At 42.5% G+C, this 12969-nt stretch overlaps 1 protein-coding gene across 2 annotated transcripts; it reads right to left on the bottom strand.

Moving 5' to 3' along the window:
* Positions 1-74: 74 nt before the first annotated feature.
* On the bottom strand, positions 75-12011 carry E2F5 (E2F transcription factor 5). Of its 2 annotated transcripts, none has more exons than XM_031590947.2 (9): positions 11776-12011; positions 8633-8742; positions 7827-7988; positions 6537-6580; positions 5255-5319; positions 3381-3642; positions 2461-2661; positions 1978-2022; positions 75-674 (listed from the first exon to the last, which is right to left on the bottom strand). In XM_031590947.2, exons 1-9 carry the CDS (start codon positions 11902-11904, stop codon positions 565-567), a joined length of 1128 nt encoding a protein of 375 aa, XP_031446807.2. In that variant the 5' UTR covers positions 11905-12011; the 3' UTR covers positions 75-564. The 2 variants fall into 2 exon arrangements, with proteins under 2 accessions (XP_031446807.2, XP_089993903.1); XM_090137777.1 differs by lacking the exon at positions 11776-12011 and adding an exon at positions 11024-11193.
* Positions 12012-12969: the final 958 nt, after the last annotated feature.

The raw sequence follows: 12969 nt of genomic DNA, 5'->3' as shown, positions 1-12969 counted from the left end.
TACAAACTACAAACAGACCTTTCCTATCATCTAGGAAAGTGGAATGTCAGAAGTCAGTGTGAGAAACTTAAAGTGCTAAAACAGAAGGCACTTCACAAAATTGGTTCACTGAAACAATTAAGCATAACTCAAGTTGATATCCTTCACTTTTCAGCTTGGCAGTGGAAGTTTCAAATTTGATGGGAACGTTAAAAAATATTGACAGCTTCTCGGCAGTAAAGCTTCAAAAAAAATGCTGGTAACTGTGAGAAAAGCCTAATCATTTTTGAAAAAAAATGATCAGAAGCCTATAAAGCATTTTTGCTTTCCTTGGAAAAGAAAACTCCAAAATCATTGGATTACATAAAGGACACTCAGGTGAAAAATGTGCCAAGATTCTGATAAAAGCCCTTTTTTTCTGGTGGTTAAATTCGTTTTGTGAAGTAGTTAAAGGAAGCAAAAGGAAATATACTCCCAGAGTCAGTGAACTAAGAAGTTATACATTCATTATTCAAATACTTAGGTTATGAAGAAGTCTAGAATGTTATCGTTAGAGGTAGATAAGTAGTCTGGTTGACACAATATCTAATAATTTAGTATCTGCACATCAAAGAGATCACAGACTCCTTCATTATCATCCAGGTTAAAGTTGTAGTCATCTCCGGGAGTAGGAGAAAGTCGTAAGAGAGGAAAAACTGTAAAGCAGGAATAGTTTAGTTTAAGTTAAAACACTTGGAATATCAGTCCTATCTCACAATCCAGTATGTTCATCATCACCAGTGCCAGGGTTAGTCTTAAGTAAAATATTGCCTTGATAATCTCACACATACTGTGACTACCTGTATTGCCTTCAAACTGAGGCAGTAAGTAAGTGACATGTCTACACCTTTGTTCTTAGTATCTTACATAAATTTACTGGGGGTGGAGTGAAAGCTGTGAAGTATGGACCTACTCTCTCCTTTTGCAGCGAAGGAACTCCTAAGCAGCTTTTGAAAATTCTGTCAAAAAGCCATCACTTATATTTATCTCCTTCCTGTTACAATATCGTATGTATTAGTCTTCAGATATTTATTCTGGATAAAGAAATTAATATTATCCCTATTTTACAGAAGAAAAACGGAAGCTGTCAGCTTCTCTGCACTGCATTTCATGCATGGACTTGAAGCCCTTTTTGGGTAATGCAGGAGGAGAAGCCTCAGTCCTCAAGCTGTACCTCAGGAAGATTAATGCAGATGAGTTGGGCACATTGTAGCTGTTCTAAAATTGGAGGGTATTCCCGTTTTATTCATATATTTTATTGTCACGTGCATATAACTCCAGCTTCCCTCTTAGATCTTGTAGCTGCATGTTTCTTTCTAGATAAGCCCCAAGTCTGCCTGCTTAAAAGGCAGATATTAACACAAGCTGTTCACAGAACAGCACAGTTAAATGGGAAAAGGACTAAATCAGCTGGGTTCAGTGAGATACAGCAGGGAGTCATGGAGTGTATGGAACCACTAGTGGTGGCTCAGTTCTGCATACATATGGCCAAGGAGATGCAAGACCAGAAAAGGGTTGTATTTGTTCTGCCAGTGTAAGAGAACCTGGCCAAGTATCAATCTGTACGCAGGCATGTAAATATGCTCTGAAATATCTGCTCAGAGCTCATGGAAGAGGCCTGAGGCAGAACAGAATTAAACAAGATTTTTTGAGGCAGCACTAGAGTCATCAACCTGTTCTTTATTTATTCTCAAATTAAGTACTGTTCAGTTACTCATGCATGTAAGTTCTTGCTGGATTAAGGCTTTCATATTTTGACTGTTAAATTAAAGCGTTGCAGGGAACAGATAGGGGTGCAAAGATGAGAATGACAAAGATAGAAGAGGCAGTACAGGGGAAAGAAGTAGTATCATACTGGCTCTTGATAAGAGATTTAAGACACCTACCAAGAGTGCTGTTCATATAAAAACCATGCTGCTACTTTTCTAATATCTGCAAGTAAGGATGCTAAATACTTACCATCAGAGGACATAAGTTCGTCAATAATATCCCCACCAATATTTCCTGTGAAAACAGGAGCATGCGTTTATTGCAGTCAACAGATTCTATGCATTACAATGCTGAACTGTAAAGTACAGTAAAGCTCACATGCACATGCTAGGAGCTGTGGAGACAGTGTGCTGTATAGATATCTAAAATATATTCCTGTTTTTATCTCTCAGTTTTTCCTGATAAATTTCTCATGCTCTCCTCAAGCTGTACAGTCAATCTCTTATAACCCTAAAGCCATGTGCAATGAGTAGCTTATTTGATAGCAAAGAAAGGTATTTTGCTCAAAATAAGCTTGCTACCCAGAACTGGCTCTGTGGCTTCAGTGGGAGATAAACAAAGGCCTGTCATTTCCTCTGTGGGACAAGCCTTAATCCTTGTAACTCATTGGTAGCTTGGCAAAAAGAACGGCTCAGGAAACAACAAAAACACTGAGCAACTGTTTCTTCCTACCTGTGGGCTCCTCCATCTTTCCTATGTCAAATGAGTTTGGCTTGAGGATACAATTAACGTCCAAAGGGAGCAAAGCCTGATAGTCGTTGGAGCTCGCTGTAGCTTGGGCGACATCTCCCGAAAGGCTGGGGTACAACACTGAGTCTGGAAGGCTAGAATAAGGAGTTGCTGGAGTTGTACTGTTCTGCTGCAAATTGCTTTCTACAAAGACACAAAAACACATTATAAAATCTATTACTGTAAAAAGGAATGTAAAAGACCTGCACCTGGCTTTCTCTCTTGAGGACAACACAGCTAATGTCTGTGTTGAGGTAAGAAGAATCTCTTCCCCATTCCAAATTCGCAAACTCAATTTTATCAGGATCCCTCAGAAACATAGACTGTAATAGTGACAACATTTTCTTAAATATTTCCATATTTTCCTACAATTACAATTAAAAAAAAAAAAACAAACAGATATTCAGGCAGTCTCTCATTGTGGCTATGTGGAAAAAAGTAAGTGACCTTGTGACATAAAAGCTGGAACTGGAGCCTGTACTATCTCCTTCACAAAAAGGTATGTGTTCAAATGATATACTCCCATCTAAGGCTGACAATTTCATTCCTCCCTGCGTTCTGGAAAAACATCTCAGATTAACAACCAGGATCACATGCAAAACCTGTTCGGTGTAAGACAACAAGCGATAAGGGGAAAATCTGTTTCATCAATCTGGGTGAAATCAATCAGAGCACAGAAGAGGAAGAAGCTTTTCCATAACCTCTTGAAAGCCATTAGTAAGCCCCTTGGGATAGTTTCTTAATAGACACCTGCCATGTTATGCAAATTGTTGATACGCCTTTCTTCTATTTATCACCATTTCTGTTTCTTCCCCCTAAGCCCTTCTCCACCCATCTTAGGTGGAAAAATAATTCAGACCCACCTGACCGTGTGTCCACTGTTGTTTCTGGCAATTGTTGTTCCTGGTTAAGGCCACATTCTGGTGGATTTTCAGTAGCTGGAGTAGGTTTAAGGGGAGTCACTGGAGCTGCAGGCTGAGATGGGGTCTGTGCAAGGTCATCAGGTGGAGGAACTGGAAACACCATAGGCTTGGAGGAATTTGATTCTCTGTTTATAAGCAGTACATGGATAGGTCCTGAACTACTTTTAAGATTGATCTGGTATTTCTTCTGTCCATTCTGGCCCTGTAGAGATGGTGTATTAAGAAAGTAATAATTCCCACAGAATTCAGAACTGTACCAAAAATAGTGATTGCATAGACTTATTTCCCATAGTAACCCATGAAGATGTTTAAACAGAATTCTTGATGTACTTTTTACCTCCCAGAAGATATAGTACTCTTCTAATTAAAATGCTAGGAAGAAATTTTGATTGTCAGACTTATCAAATCATATTCAGACAGGAAACAAATATTTAAAACAAATATAAATGATCTAATAGGAAACAGATAATAATTCTGTTATGCATTTACCTGACCAGAACAGTTACACAAGACACAAACATACAACACTTAACTAAGTTCTGAACTCAAGTTACATGAAACCTACAATAGGGCTACATCTTATCAGTAACAAAACAGATAGAAGATCTGTATACTTTTAGATTTCTTCTTCTTAAATGGAGCTTCAGAACCATCTTATTTGGGACCAGCCATTCCACAATAATTAAGTTCACACTCAGACCAAGTGAACACAGAATCAGTGAGTCAGTAGAAACAATTTCTTAGCTGATTTCTAGGCATTCTTTTTGCTAGGCTAATTCATCAAACAGGTTTTCAGCAAGTATGTTCCAGAAAAAAAAATGAGGATGAGGAAAGTGGGAAAGGAGCGTGAGGGGAGGGAATGAAAGTAAACGAATCCCATTTGAAGTTGCTGATGGAATACTAAATCATCTGCTTTTGTCCTCAACAAAAAGTCAAAAAAGCTGCATCACAACTGCTTTCACCACACAGGGAACCATACCATTGCCTGAACTGTTTTCAGCACGGATGAACAAAGACCCAGTATCACTGGACCAGCTTCCTGGTCCTAGCTTTGGATGCTCTTCTGATATCAGATTGTGCTTAGCCTCATTAAAAATAGCTTCTGAAACTTCTCCTGTGAGTTTCACCACTCTAAAAGCATTGTGTCTGTCATGCTTCATGCAACACTCTCTCCCAACTATGTAAGGTATCAACCCTATTTAAAACAGAGCAATGCAATTAAAAAAAAAAAAAAATTAAAGATTGACAGAGTTAAGTAATATGGCTTCCTCCTCTAATCCTGCCCAGTCTAACAAACCCTTCAACAAAAAAGAAGTCAGCAGTGTGTTTCTCTATTCAGTATATTACTACATGACTAAACATGAATAGCATCTAAACCACACCTACAAATAAATCTGAAAGGTATTTTCATGGAAGTTGTGATTTAGCAATACAATACATTTGAAGTTTGACACATAAAAGTTACTGCTATTATGTTCTCAAGGGAATTCAAGACAATTATGCCTAAACTGCAAGGCTGCAAACTTTAAGATTTAGGGAGAAGAGAGGACAAAGAAACCAACTATTGTATCTTGTTTCCAATACAAGATGAGTTATCATTGTTGTCTCATTTGTATACATAGACTTAGGTGTGCTGAAAAAAAAAAAACTAACAACACTTTTTCCCACTTAACACCTCCATCCTCAACTAAGACTAGCTTAATATTTTTCCTGCCTCTCTCATCACAGCCAGAGATAAATCCTCAGCTATAATATACCTCTTCTTTTCCACTGTCCCCCTACAGCACTCAGGTAAACAAGAAACCAGTACATACCATTTCGGGTATAGGTACTTCTAACTGTGTACCACAAGGTGCTTGAATTGCTAGAAGTGTGTCTCCTGGTTAAATAGCAATTTTTAAGAAAGTGTTAACTGTGCATGTTTTTCTTACATCTTGCATGATATCCACTCAAATAGGATAGAATAATTCTCTGAAGCTACTCAAAATACTGCATAATTCCAGCACAAATACACTTACAATGGGATTTACATAGTCCCTGTAAGATCCAAAACCCAATATTTAACTAGCTTCCTTCTCAGCAAAAGCATCTCTTTCATTCAGCTTACTTAATTGCTTTGAGGACAGATGACACAGGAAAGCAAAAAACCATTTCAGTTGTTGTCTTCAACGTCAGTATTTTCAAATACCTGAACTTAGAACTTCTGCAGCACATCCAATTCAGATGTAACAGATGACCATAACACTCACCTGTAGCTTGCTATGTGCATTTCAAATTATTAAAGTCAGGACACATCAATTTGCCTTCATCCATAACTTGGAATGATGCTTTTTTTCCCCTACCACTTGAGATATATTTTACACTAAGTACAATGTGACTGGTATATTAAACCTCCTACATATTTTCTAACAACTAATTCTTCTGAGCAACAGCTGGTTTTGTAAAACTCAACAGCAGTTCTCTAATGTTACATTTTTTGTTCAAAATGAATCCCAACTTTCCTTGTGGCAAAGAGTTGGTTTTCATCTCAGGTGAGGCTGAACAAGAATACTCCCTTCAGTAACTCGGGATCCAGAAAGAGTGTCAAGGGAAATAATTTCTGCCAGCAGTTCTTGGCAATTTGTTCAAACTTCCTGTACAGAAAGAATCTTTCTTGTTTAGTAGCAATGTCCCATCTTTGAACTCCAGCTGGCCCCATGTAACATCACAAGGAATTCCTTCTGACTCAAGCTGTCATCAGAAAACCTAAAGAAATCTAGACATGGCTAGTCTTCAGATGAGACAGACCTGCAAGCCCTGTCCCTGGTTCTGTCAAGGTCAGAGGCAAACTCCTGCAAAGTGTGAACAGAGAAAAAGACATCCAAAACCAGCACTCTCAAACAGCTGAACTTCCATTCCATACCATCTGTGACTGTAACTACACTAGAACCTGAGGGTCATGAACAGTAGAAGATGCATCTGTTTACTTCTGACCACTGTTGAATATTATTCTAAACACAAAATACTTGTAGGGAAAGGCAGGTTAGTTAGCAAGCTGAGTTTCAAGAAGATCAGGAAATCCCTTATTTCATGAGATACAGTGTAGGAGCAACTCACCATTGAAACAGTTACAGATATCTTCATGGGTGACATATGAAAATGTAATTTATGTCAAGGAACATTTTTCTTAAAGCAATGTGAAACTGGTATTTGATGCCTTAAAAAGAAGTTTGTCCAAACTAAGCCTAAGCTTACTGCTGCTACTCAAAAGTGTAATCAAGGATTGATTTATGATGTTCAGAATGGCTATTGTAAAAATAACGTAGTTCTGTACTGTTAGAATAATTTAACTATATATGTGAAGAAAATACCGAAAGAGGAGCTGAATAGCTTGAATGAGAAGAGATTCTTTTCAAACAGAAAACATGTAAAATCTTGTTTTTAAGAACACCAATTACCTCGTTAACTTCACACTATATAATGCAACAGTATATCAAGATGTCCCAAAAATCACACAAAAAGACTGCTAGAGGGGACTTGAGAGTTCATCTGCAGACCCGTTCCCCTGCCTCAAGGTAGGATCAATTATTAAAACATTCCAGACAGTTGTTTGCCTCTCCTTTTCTGGAAAACATCCAGTGATGGATATTCCAACCTCTACCCTGGGGGATTAATTCCACTGCTAACTCTCCCATGGCACATTTCTCTTCGTATCTTACTTAAATCTCCTTTACTACAAAATTTTATAGGTACAGTTTCTGCAGAGCAATTGCAAGTAATGTTAAGTACTTATCATCAGTCCTATCAATGAGAAGGGCATTTTCCTGCTCTAAATTTCAGATGTGTCTGTTTTGCACAGTATCTTGCAAGACAGATAAACACATTACAAGCAATACGGCTGGATCTTTCTGCTTATGGAATGTTTACACACAGGATATTTTTCCTGTTCTGAATCTAACAAGCTTCAGACCTTTGTCAACTCAACTCAATTTATCTTTGGGTGATAGCTTTAACTTTTCAAGAGAGGAAAGTAAAAGATGGGGAAGGTAGGGGGGAGATTCATGTAAAATACAGCTATGAAGGTGTAAATCCAAGTGCCTAATGGCAGTACGATCAATTTAAAACCAGATAACAGGATTATACCGTGGAATTAAAAATTACTGCAATACATACATATGCTAGATTATTTTCAGGTTACCATTTGTACAACCACAGAGCTTAAAAATACATGCAAACATCATTTATAGTCTTACTGAACCAAAACCTGAAGAGAGGAAAAAAATAATAGTATTCCTCAGCCTTTGCTTCTGGATGAAATGGATTACATCATGTTTTACCCTTTACCTATGCTTTAATTGCTGTTTTAATTCTTGTTCCAAGATGCACACCATTTCTTGAAAAGGATATTGGTGGTTTGTAGAATCATCCATAACATTCTTGATGCTTTGCTGTAGCCACAGTTTCTGCTGATCCAATTCTTTTTCTTTTAGCTCTAGATCTTCAATTTCAGCTTCAAGATACCGCAGCCTGTCCACAACTTCTTTTGTATTGCAGCCAGCACCTACTCCTCTTAAAAAAAAAAAAAAGTATAAAGATTCATGAAACCACAAAAAGTGAAAATCTAAAAGAACACTTCCTAAGTATGCTCTCAATAATTTGAAAAACCTTCTAAATTTCATTATGAAGGAAATTTACTCTCCCAGCAGCGTTTTATGGGAAAAATGAGCATTTTAAAAATTAGATCAGATTTAGATTTTCCTCTACCTAACCTTATATTCTTTTGGAATGTAGCTTTTCCATATTAGGGATGGTTCACAGCTCTTTCCCCCTCCTTCTCTCTTAACACTTCAGTTATGCTTTCAAATTCAGTGACCAGAGAAAATAATTAAGAGGGATGGGTAGGTGGAAATACTGTTCCCCAACACCTCTCCCAGATTCAGAGAGTGTGAGTGATAGGTAGAAAGTAGCAATTCAAGTTTTCTGAAAGTATCTCTTCTATAGCTTTTAAACTTGATTCTATGTATCAAGGGTGCAAATTAAAGGAAAGACAAAGGAAGTTCATTTGTAACTTGGATGTCATTCTGAAATGTTGCATTGCTCATTTCTGAGAGTAACATTAACTTCATCCTATGTTAACTAGTCAGGAGAAATTGATGGAGGGAGTTCGTATTGCTCTCAAGCACTGTAAGAAATGAAGAATTGACAAAGCTTACTTCCACTGAATGCTGTTTTTTGACTTCTTCTCAATGAGATCAATCCCTTCTAAAACGTTGGTGATATCATAGATCCTTCTCTTCTGCCTTACGGCAAGGGCATCAGCAGCCTGTGGAGATGAGAGCGTATCAGCAATATCAGCAACTTGGGCCAAACAACAGACATTCTAACCCATTCCCCTGAAAAGAATGCCAAATAATAATTGACTTGAACTGTTGCCTTTCAGAAACAATTCTTCCTTCAAGAATAGGATCCTCATTGATAAATTCAGAAGTTTAGCATCTGCTTCAAGTGACATGCAAGTGTGGCCTCCTGATGGTGAGGGAAGTCACATGAGGCAAGGCCAGCAAGCCCACCTTCACCAGGGAGGAGTGCTCACGTGAACTGCCAGCGCTGCCATTGGTATCTGCACCACCCAACAGCATTCCTTCTACAAGGCATGAAATAGAAGGGAAGATGGCAGCACTGCAACAAAACAAGTATCTGAGGCCAACAGCATGTTGAATTTGTTATCCCCTAACTGCTGGGATATGGGAGGATGGGGTAATTTCTCAAAGTGGCTGACAGAAGGAGAGCTGCAAGACTGTAACCCAACATTGTCCTGTAAGCCATTTTGCCATCTGACGAGTGGTAGGACACAATGAAACAGCCTCAATAGCATTCAGAGCTGCCAGAACACCAGCCAACTCTGGCAGCCACCACCACTTCCCTTTCTGACCCAGACCAGCTATGGTGTGTTTGTATGTGCTGTCACAACATGTCACTGACAGCAGAGCACAATGTAAGTCAGAGGAAACAAGCTGCTTGATTGTTTGTAATTCTGTCCATGATGATTCTTTTGTACCTGATGCGAAGCCTTCCTAGATGTGCACTTCCTGGGCACCTGATGAATACTTTGCTTTCTGCACTTTTTTTTTTTTTTCCCCAGGTCCTGATTCAACCAGGGACAAGGACAAAGGTTTAGATCATATCAGAGACATTTCCCTTTAAAGAAACTTCATGCAAGGGGGATGGCAGTGGACATCAGGAACCTTCTTTGTGGTATAGAAACAGCACAATTTAGCAGTGCAATCTCTTCCCCATCTTCTTTTTGATTTCCCATCAGATAGGCACTTCAGAGATCAGAGGCTAAGTTCTTATATAACACAATTTTTCAGTTGGAAATTTTGTCTTTGGTGGTACTGTTTGTTTGTTCTGGTTGTTTAGGTTTTAGGACTCCACTGATTAGGACTTTCCAGAGAAAAAAAAGAAAAATCTCCATCATAGCTGCAAATCCCAAGTCCCTTCCTGTCCTCACATTTGCAGTGCTTTCTGTCTCTTGCCGTGGAATGAACTTCAGCAGCAAGCAAACAAATTTCAGGGTACTCAGTACTTTGCACTGTTGATCAGAAATACCATTTAGCCCTGAGTATGGCAGGGATGTCATTTTGCTACAAGCCAAGCCTACTTGGAATCATGGTGGAAACCAGAGTACACTGCTGAACAGAAGGAACACACTGTTCTGGGTGTCACTTCAGGTGGCTTAGCCTTAATTCGCTCACTGTGACCTTTCTGTATTTATCCATTCCCTGCAAATGGTGGATTTCTGAACGGAGCTTGCTTTCTTTCCCTTCCAACTCATCCCTTGACATTTTAAGCTTACTTCCTTAGCAACATTTACTTACACAGGGTTATTCAGGGACAGCTATGCAATTATTCTGGAAGATCTGCTTGATTTTAAAATGAGCCCTGTAGGATTTAACCTCAAGACAATCCTCACGCCCATAATTTGCCAGGCATTAGCAGAGAAGTGGGCAGTGCTAAAACACTTCCGAAGTTCAACACACACAACTGCTGGGGCTTCCTGCACCCGGAGTAAGGAGCAGCAACCTGCACAGGGTCAGCACCTGTGATCCCTGGGGCTGTTTCACAGACGGCCAGTTACAGAGGTACCCAGAGATCACCAGGAAATGTTCTTCTTCCACTGATAAATGACAAAGTACACTTGGAGTTTCCAAAACCTGTTTTCTTCATGATGTACTTAGTTTGGTACAGAAATATTGCTCAGGTGGTCAACATGCATAAATACGACAGAAAAAAATCTTCGATGAATGAACCATCTTTTGGGAAAACCCTGTTTCACTCCAGGGGCACCCTTGTCCCTCATTTCCCTGAGCACACCAGCAGGGTATGCATGCTGCTTTTCACTTTTCCCTACGCACATCTCACTTATGAGAAACGCCAGATTACAAAAAAATGTACATTTTGACTAATTACTTAACGAAAGTCCCAACGTTTTGTTCTCTTCGGTTAGTGCTTACTTAAAACAAACCGTGTCCACTCATTCAGAAACCAGTTTCCAATAGAAGCCCCGAGCAGACGTCTTTGTCATTTCTGCAGTGCCTGCTTACCTTCCCCTGACCACACGTGCTGCCTTTTCCCCTTGGTGGGCGAAGAACTCCTTCCACACAGAGGTGAACGGCAAACACCCGACCGACCCATCCCGCCGTGCTGCCCAACCCCGCTGTTCCACGTACGCCCACCTGAGTGCCCAGCTGGAACGTACCGCCTCCGGGACCCCTCCCAGCTCACTGACAAGTTTCACTTTCCGCTGTAACATTATTAAAGAGCTCTCTCTGAACAGCAATGCACGAAAAGTATCCGGGGCACCTCCTCTCCGAGAGCCCGCTAACCGAGCCAAGGAACGCGGTCAGCTGTCCTGAAAGGACTCGAGTAACCAAGGCAGCGGGCTGCTTATCCTCAGCCCGGCCAACACCGCTCTCATGCCACCTCCTTCTTCATCATCCCGCGCTCGGGCGGAGGTCGCAGTGCCGCACGGCGCCAACGCCGCAGGGAGCCGCGTTACCTCGCACCCCGCGTGGAACGGGCCGAAAACAGCCTTAAATAGGCGTCAGTTCGCGGAGTCAGTAAACAGAGCAACCGCGAAGTGAAAACAAACGACCGAAGCCAGTCAGGCTGCACGGGAGCTCGGCTCCAGCCTCCCTTCGCACCCGACAGGTGACCCGGCCCCCGGGCACGGCCGCAGCCTGACAGCCGCCCGGCGCCCCCCCGCCGCTCCCGGCAGCGCCGCGGGGCTCTGCGCGCCGCCCCGGCCTCCCCTCAGCCGCGGCCATGGCGGTCCCGCGCCGCCCCGCCCTCGCACCACTTTGAGGTCCAGCACGCCGTCCTTGGCCTCCTGCAGCAGCGACACGAACTTGGTGGTGAGCAGCCCCAGGCTTTTCTCGTGCCGGCTGCTGCCTCCGCCTCCCGCCGCTTCGGCCGCCGCGGCCATGCTGCCCGCCGGACCGGCGCCAGCGGGGCCGCCCCGCCGCGCCACGTGTCGCGATCGCCGCAACAGCCAGAGCTCGGAACGGAGCCGGCCCGAGGGCCGCGGCGGGAGGGGCGGTACCGCAGGAAGTGACGCCGCCGCCGTTGCCTGGACACCGGCACGGGGCTGGGGGGGGCCGCACGGGAACGGCGCGGTTACGGCGGTGCGGAGCCTGTTGAACACGAGAGCAGTTGGGCGACATATAAATTAGGCTCTGGTAACTTTGTCTTTAATAAGAATCCGGTTCTTTAAACCACATCAGAAATTTGGCTCAAGTCCGTTTGCGAGCGGTGCACGGTCACGCCGCCAGAGGCTGCCCGAGGCTCCGCACGGCTCTCGGACCCCACCTCAGCCCTGTGCGCACGCTGAGCTGGGACGGCGCTGCCATGTGCAGCACGGACAGTGCGGGGCGCGGGCGTCGTGCCACTCGCTGATATAGAAGAACTGCAGCTGCCCCTGCCTGCACCAGGCAATGGAGCATGTCATGAAGGAGCAGCACACTGACAAGGCCACGGCCGGGAGCCGGGACCTCTTAGGCAACAGCACGGTCATGGAGAAATTATGTATATACACATAGATTACCCTGTAGGTAATGCTTCCTATTTATTTCCGTAGAAACTACAACAGATGAAGAGCATGATAACGCTACTTGGTAGAGCAAAGCCTCAGATATTAAACTCTGTTTTTCAACACAATAACCACCATTAGCTGTGCATTTTTGCCAGTGATGAACAAGAGCCTGCGCGCCTCACTTGTTACAGTCTGCACACTGAATTGCAGAATCATAGAATGGCCAGGGTTGGAAGGGACCTCGAGGATCATGAATCTCCAACCCCCCTGCCACATGCAGGGTCACTAACCTCCACATTTAATACTAGACCAGGCTGCCCAGGGCCCCATCCAACCTGGCCTTGAACACCTCCAGGAATGGGGCATCCACAACCTCTCTGGGCAGCCTTTCCAGCACCTCACCACTCTCACAGTAAAGAGAGACACACCGTTGCTGTCACCACTGCTGAAATCCAGCAT

The sequence above is a fragment of the Phasianus colchicus genome, chromosome 3 (genome assembly GCF_987193195.1).
Source record: "Phasianus colchicus chromosome 3, bPhaCol1.hap1.1, whole genome shotgun sequence".
NCBI classification, from domain to species: Eukaryota; Metazoa; Chordata; class Aves; order Galliformes; family Phasianidae; genus Phasianus; species Phasianus colchicus.
The sequence above is the reverse complement of the archived record's forward strand: the minus strand, read 5'-3'. Positions and strand labels throughout refer to the sequence as shown.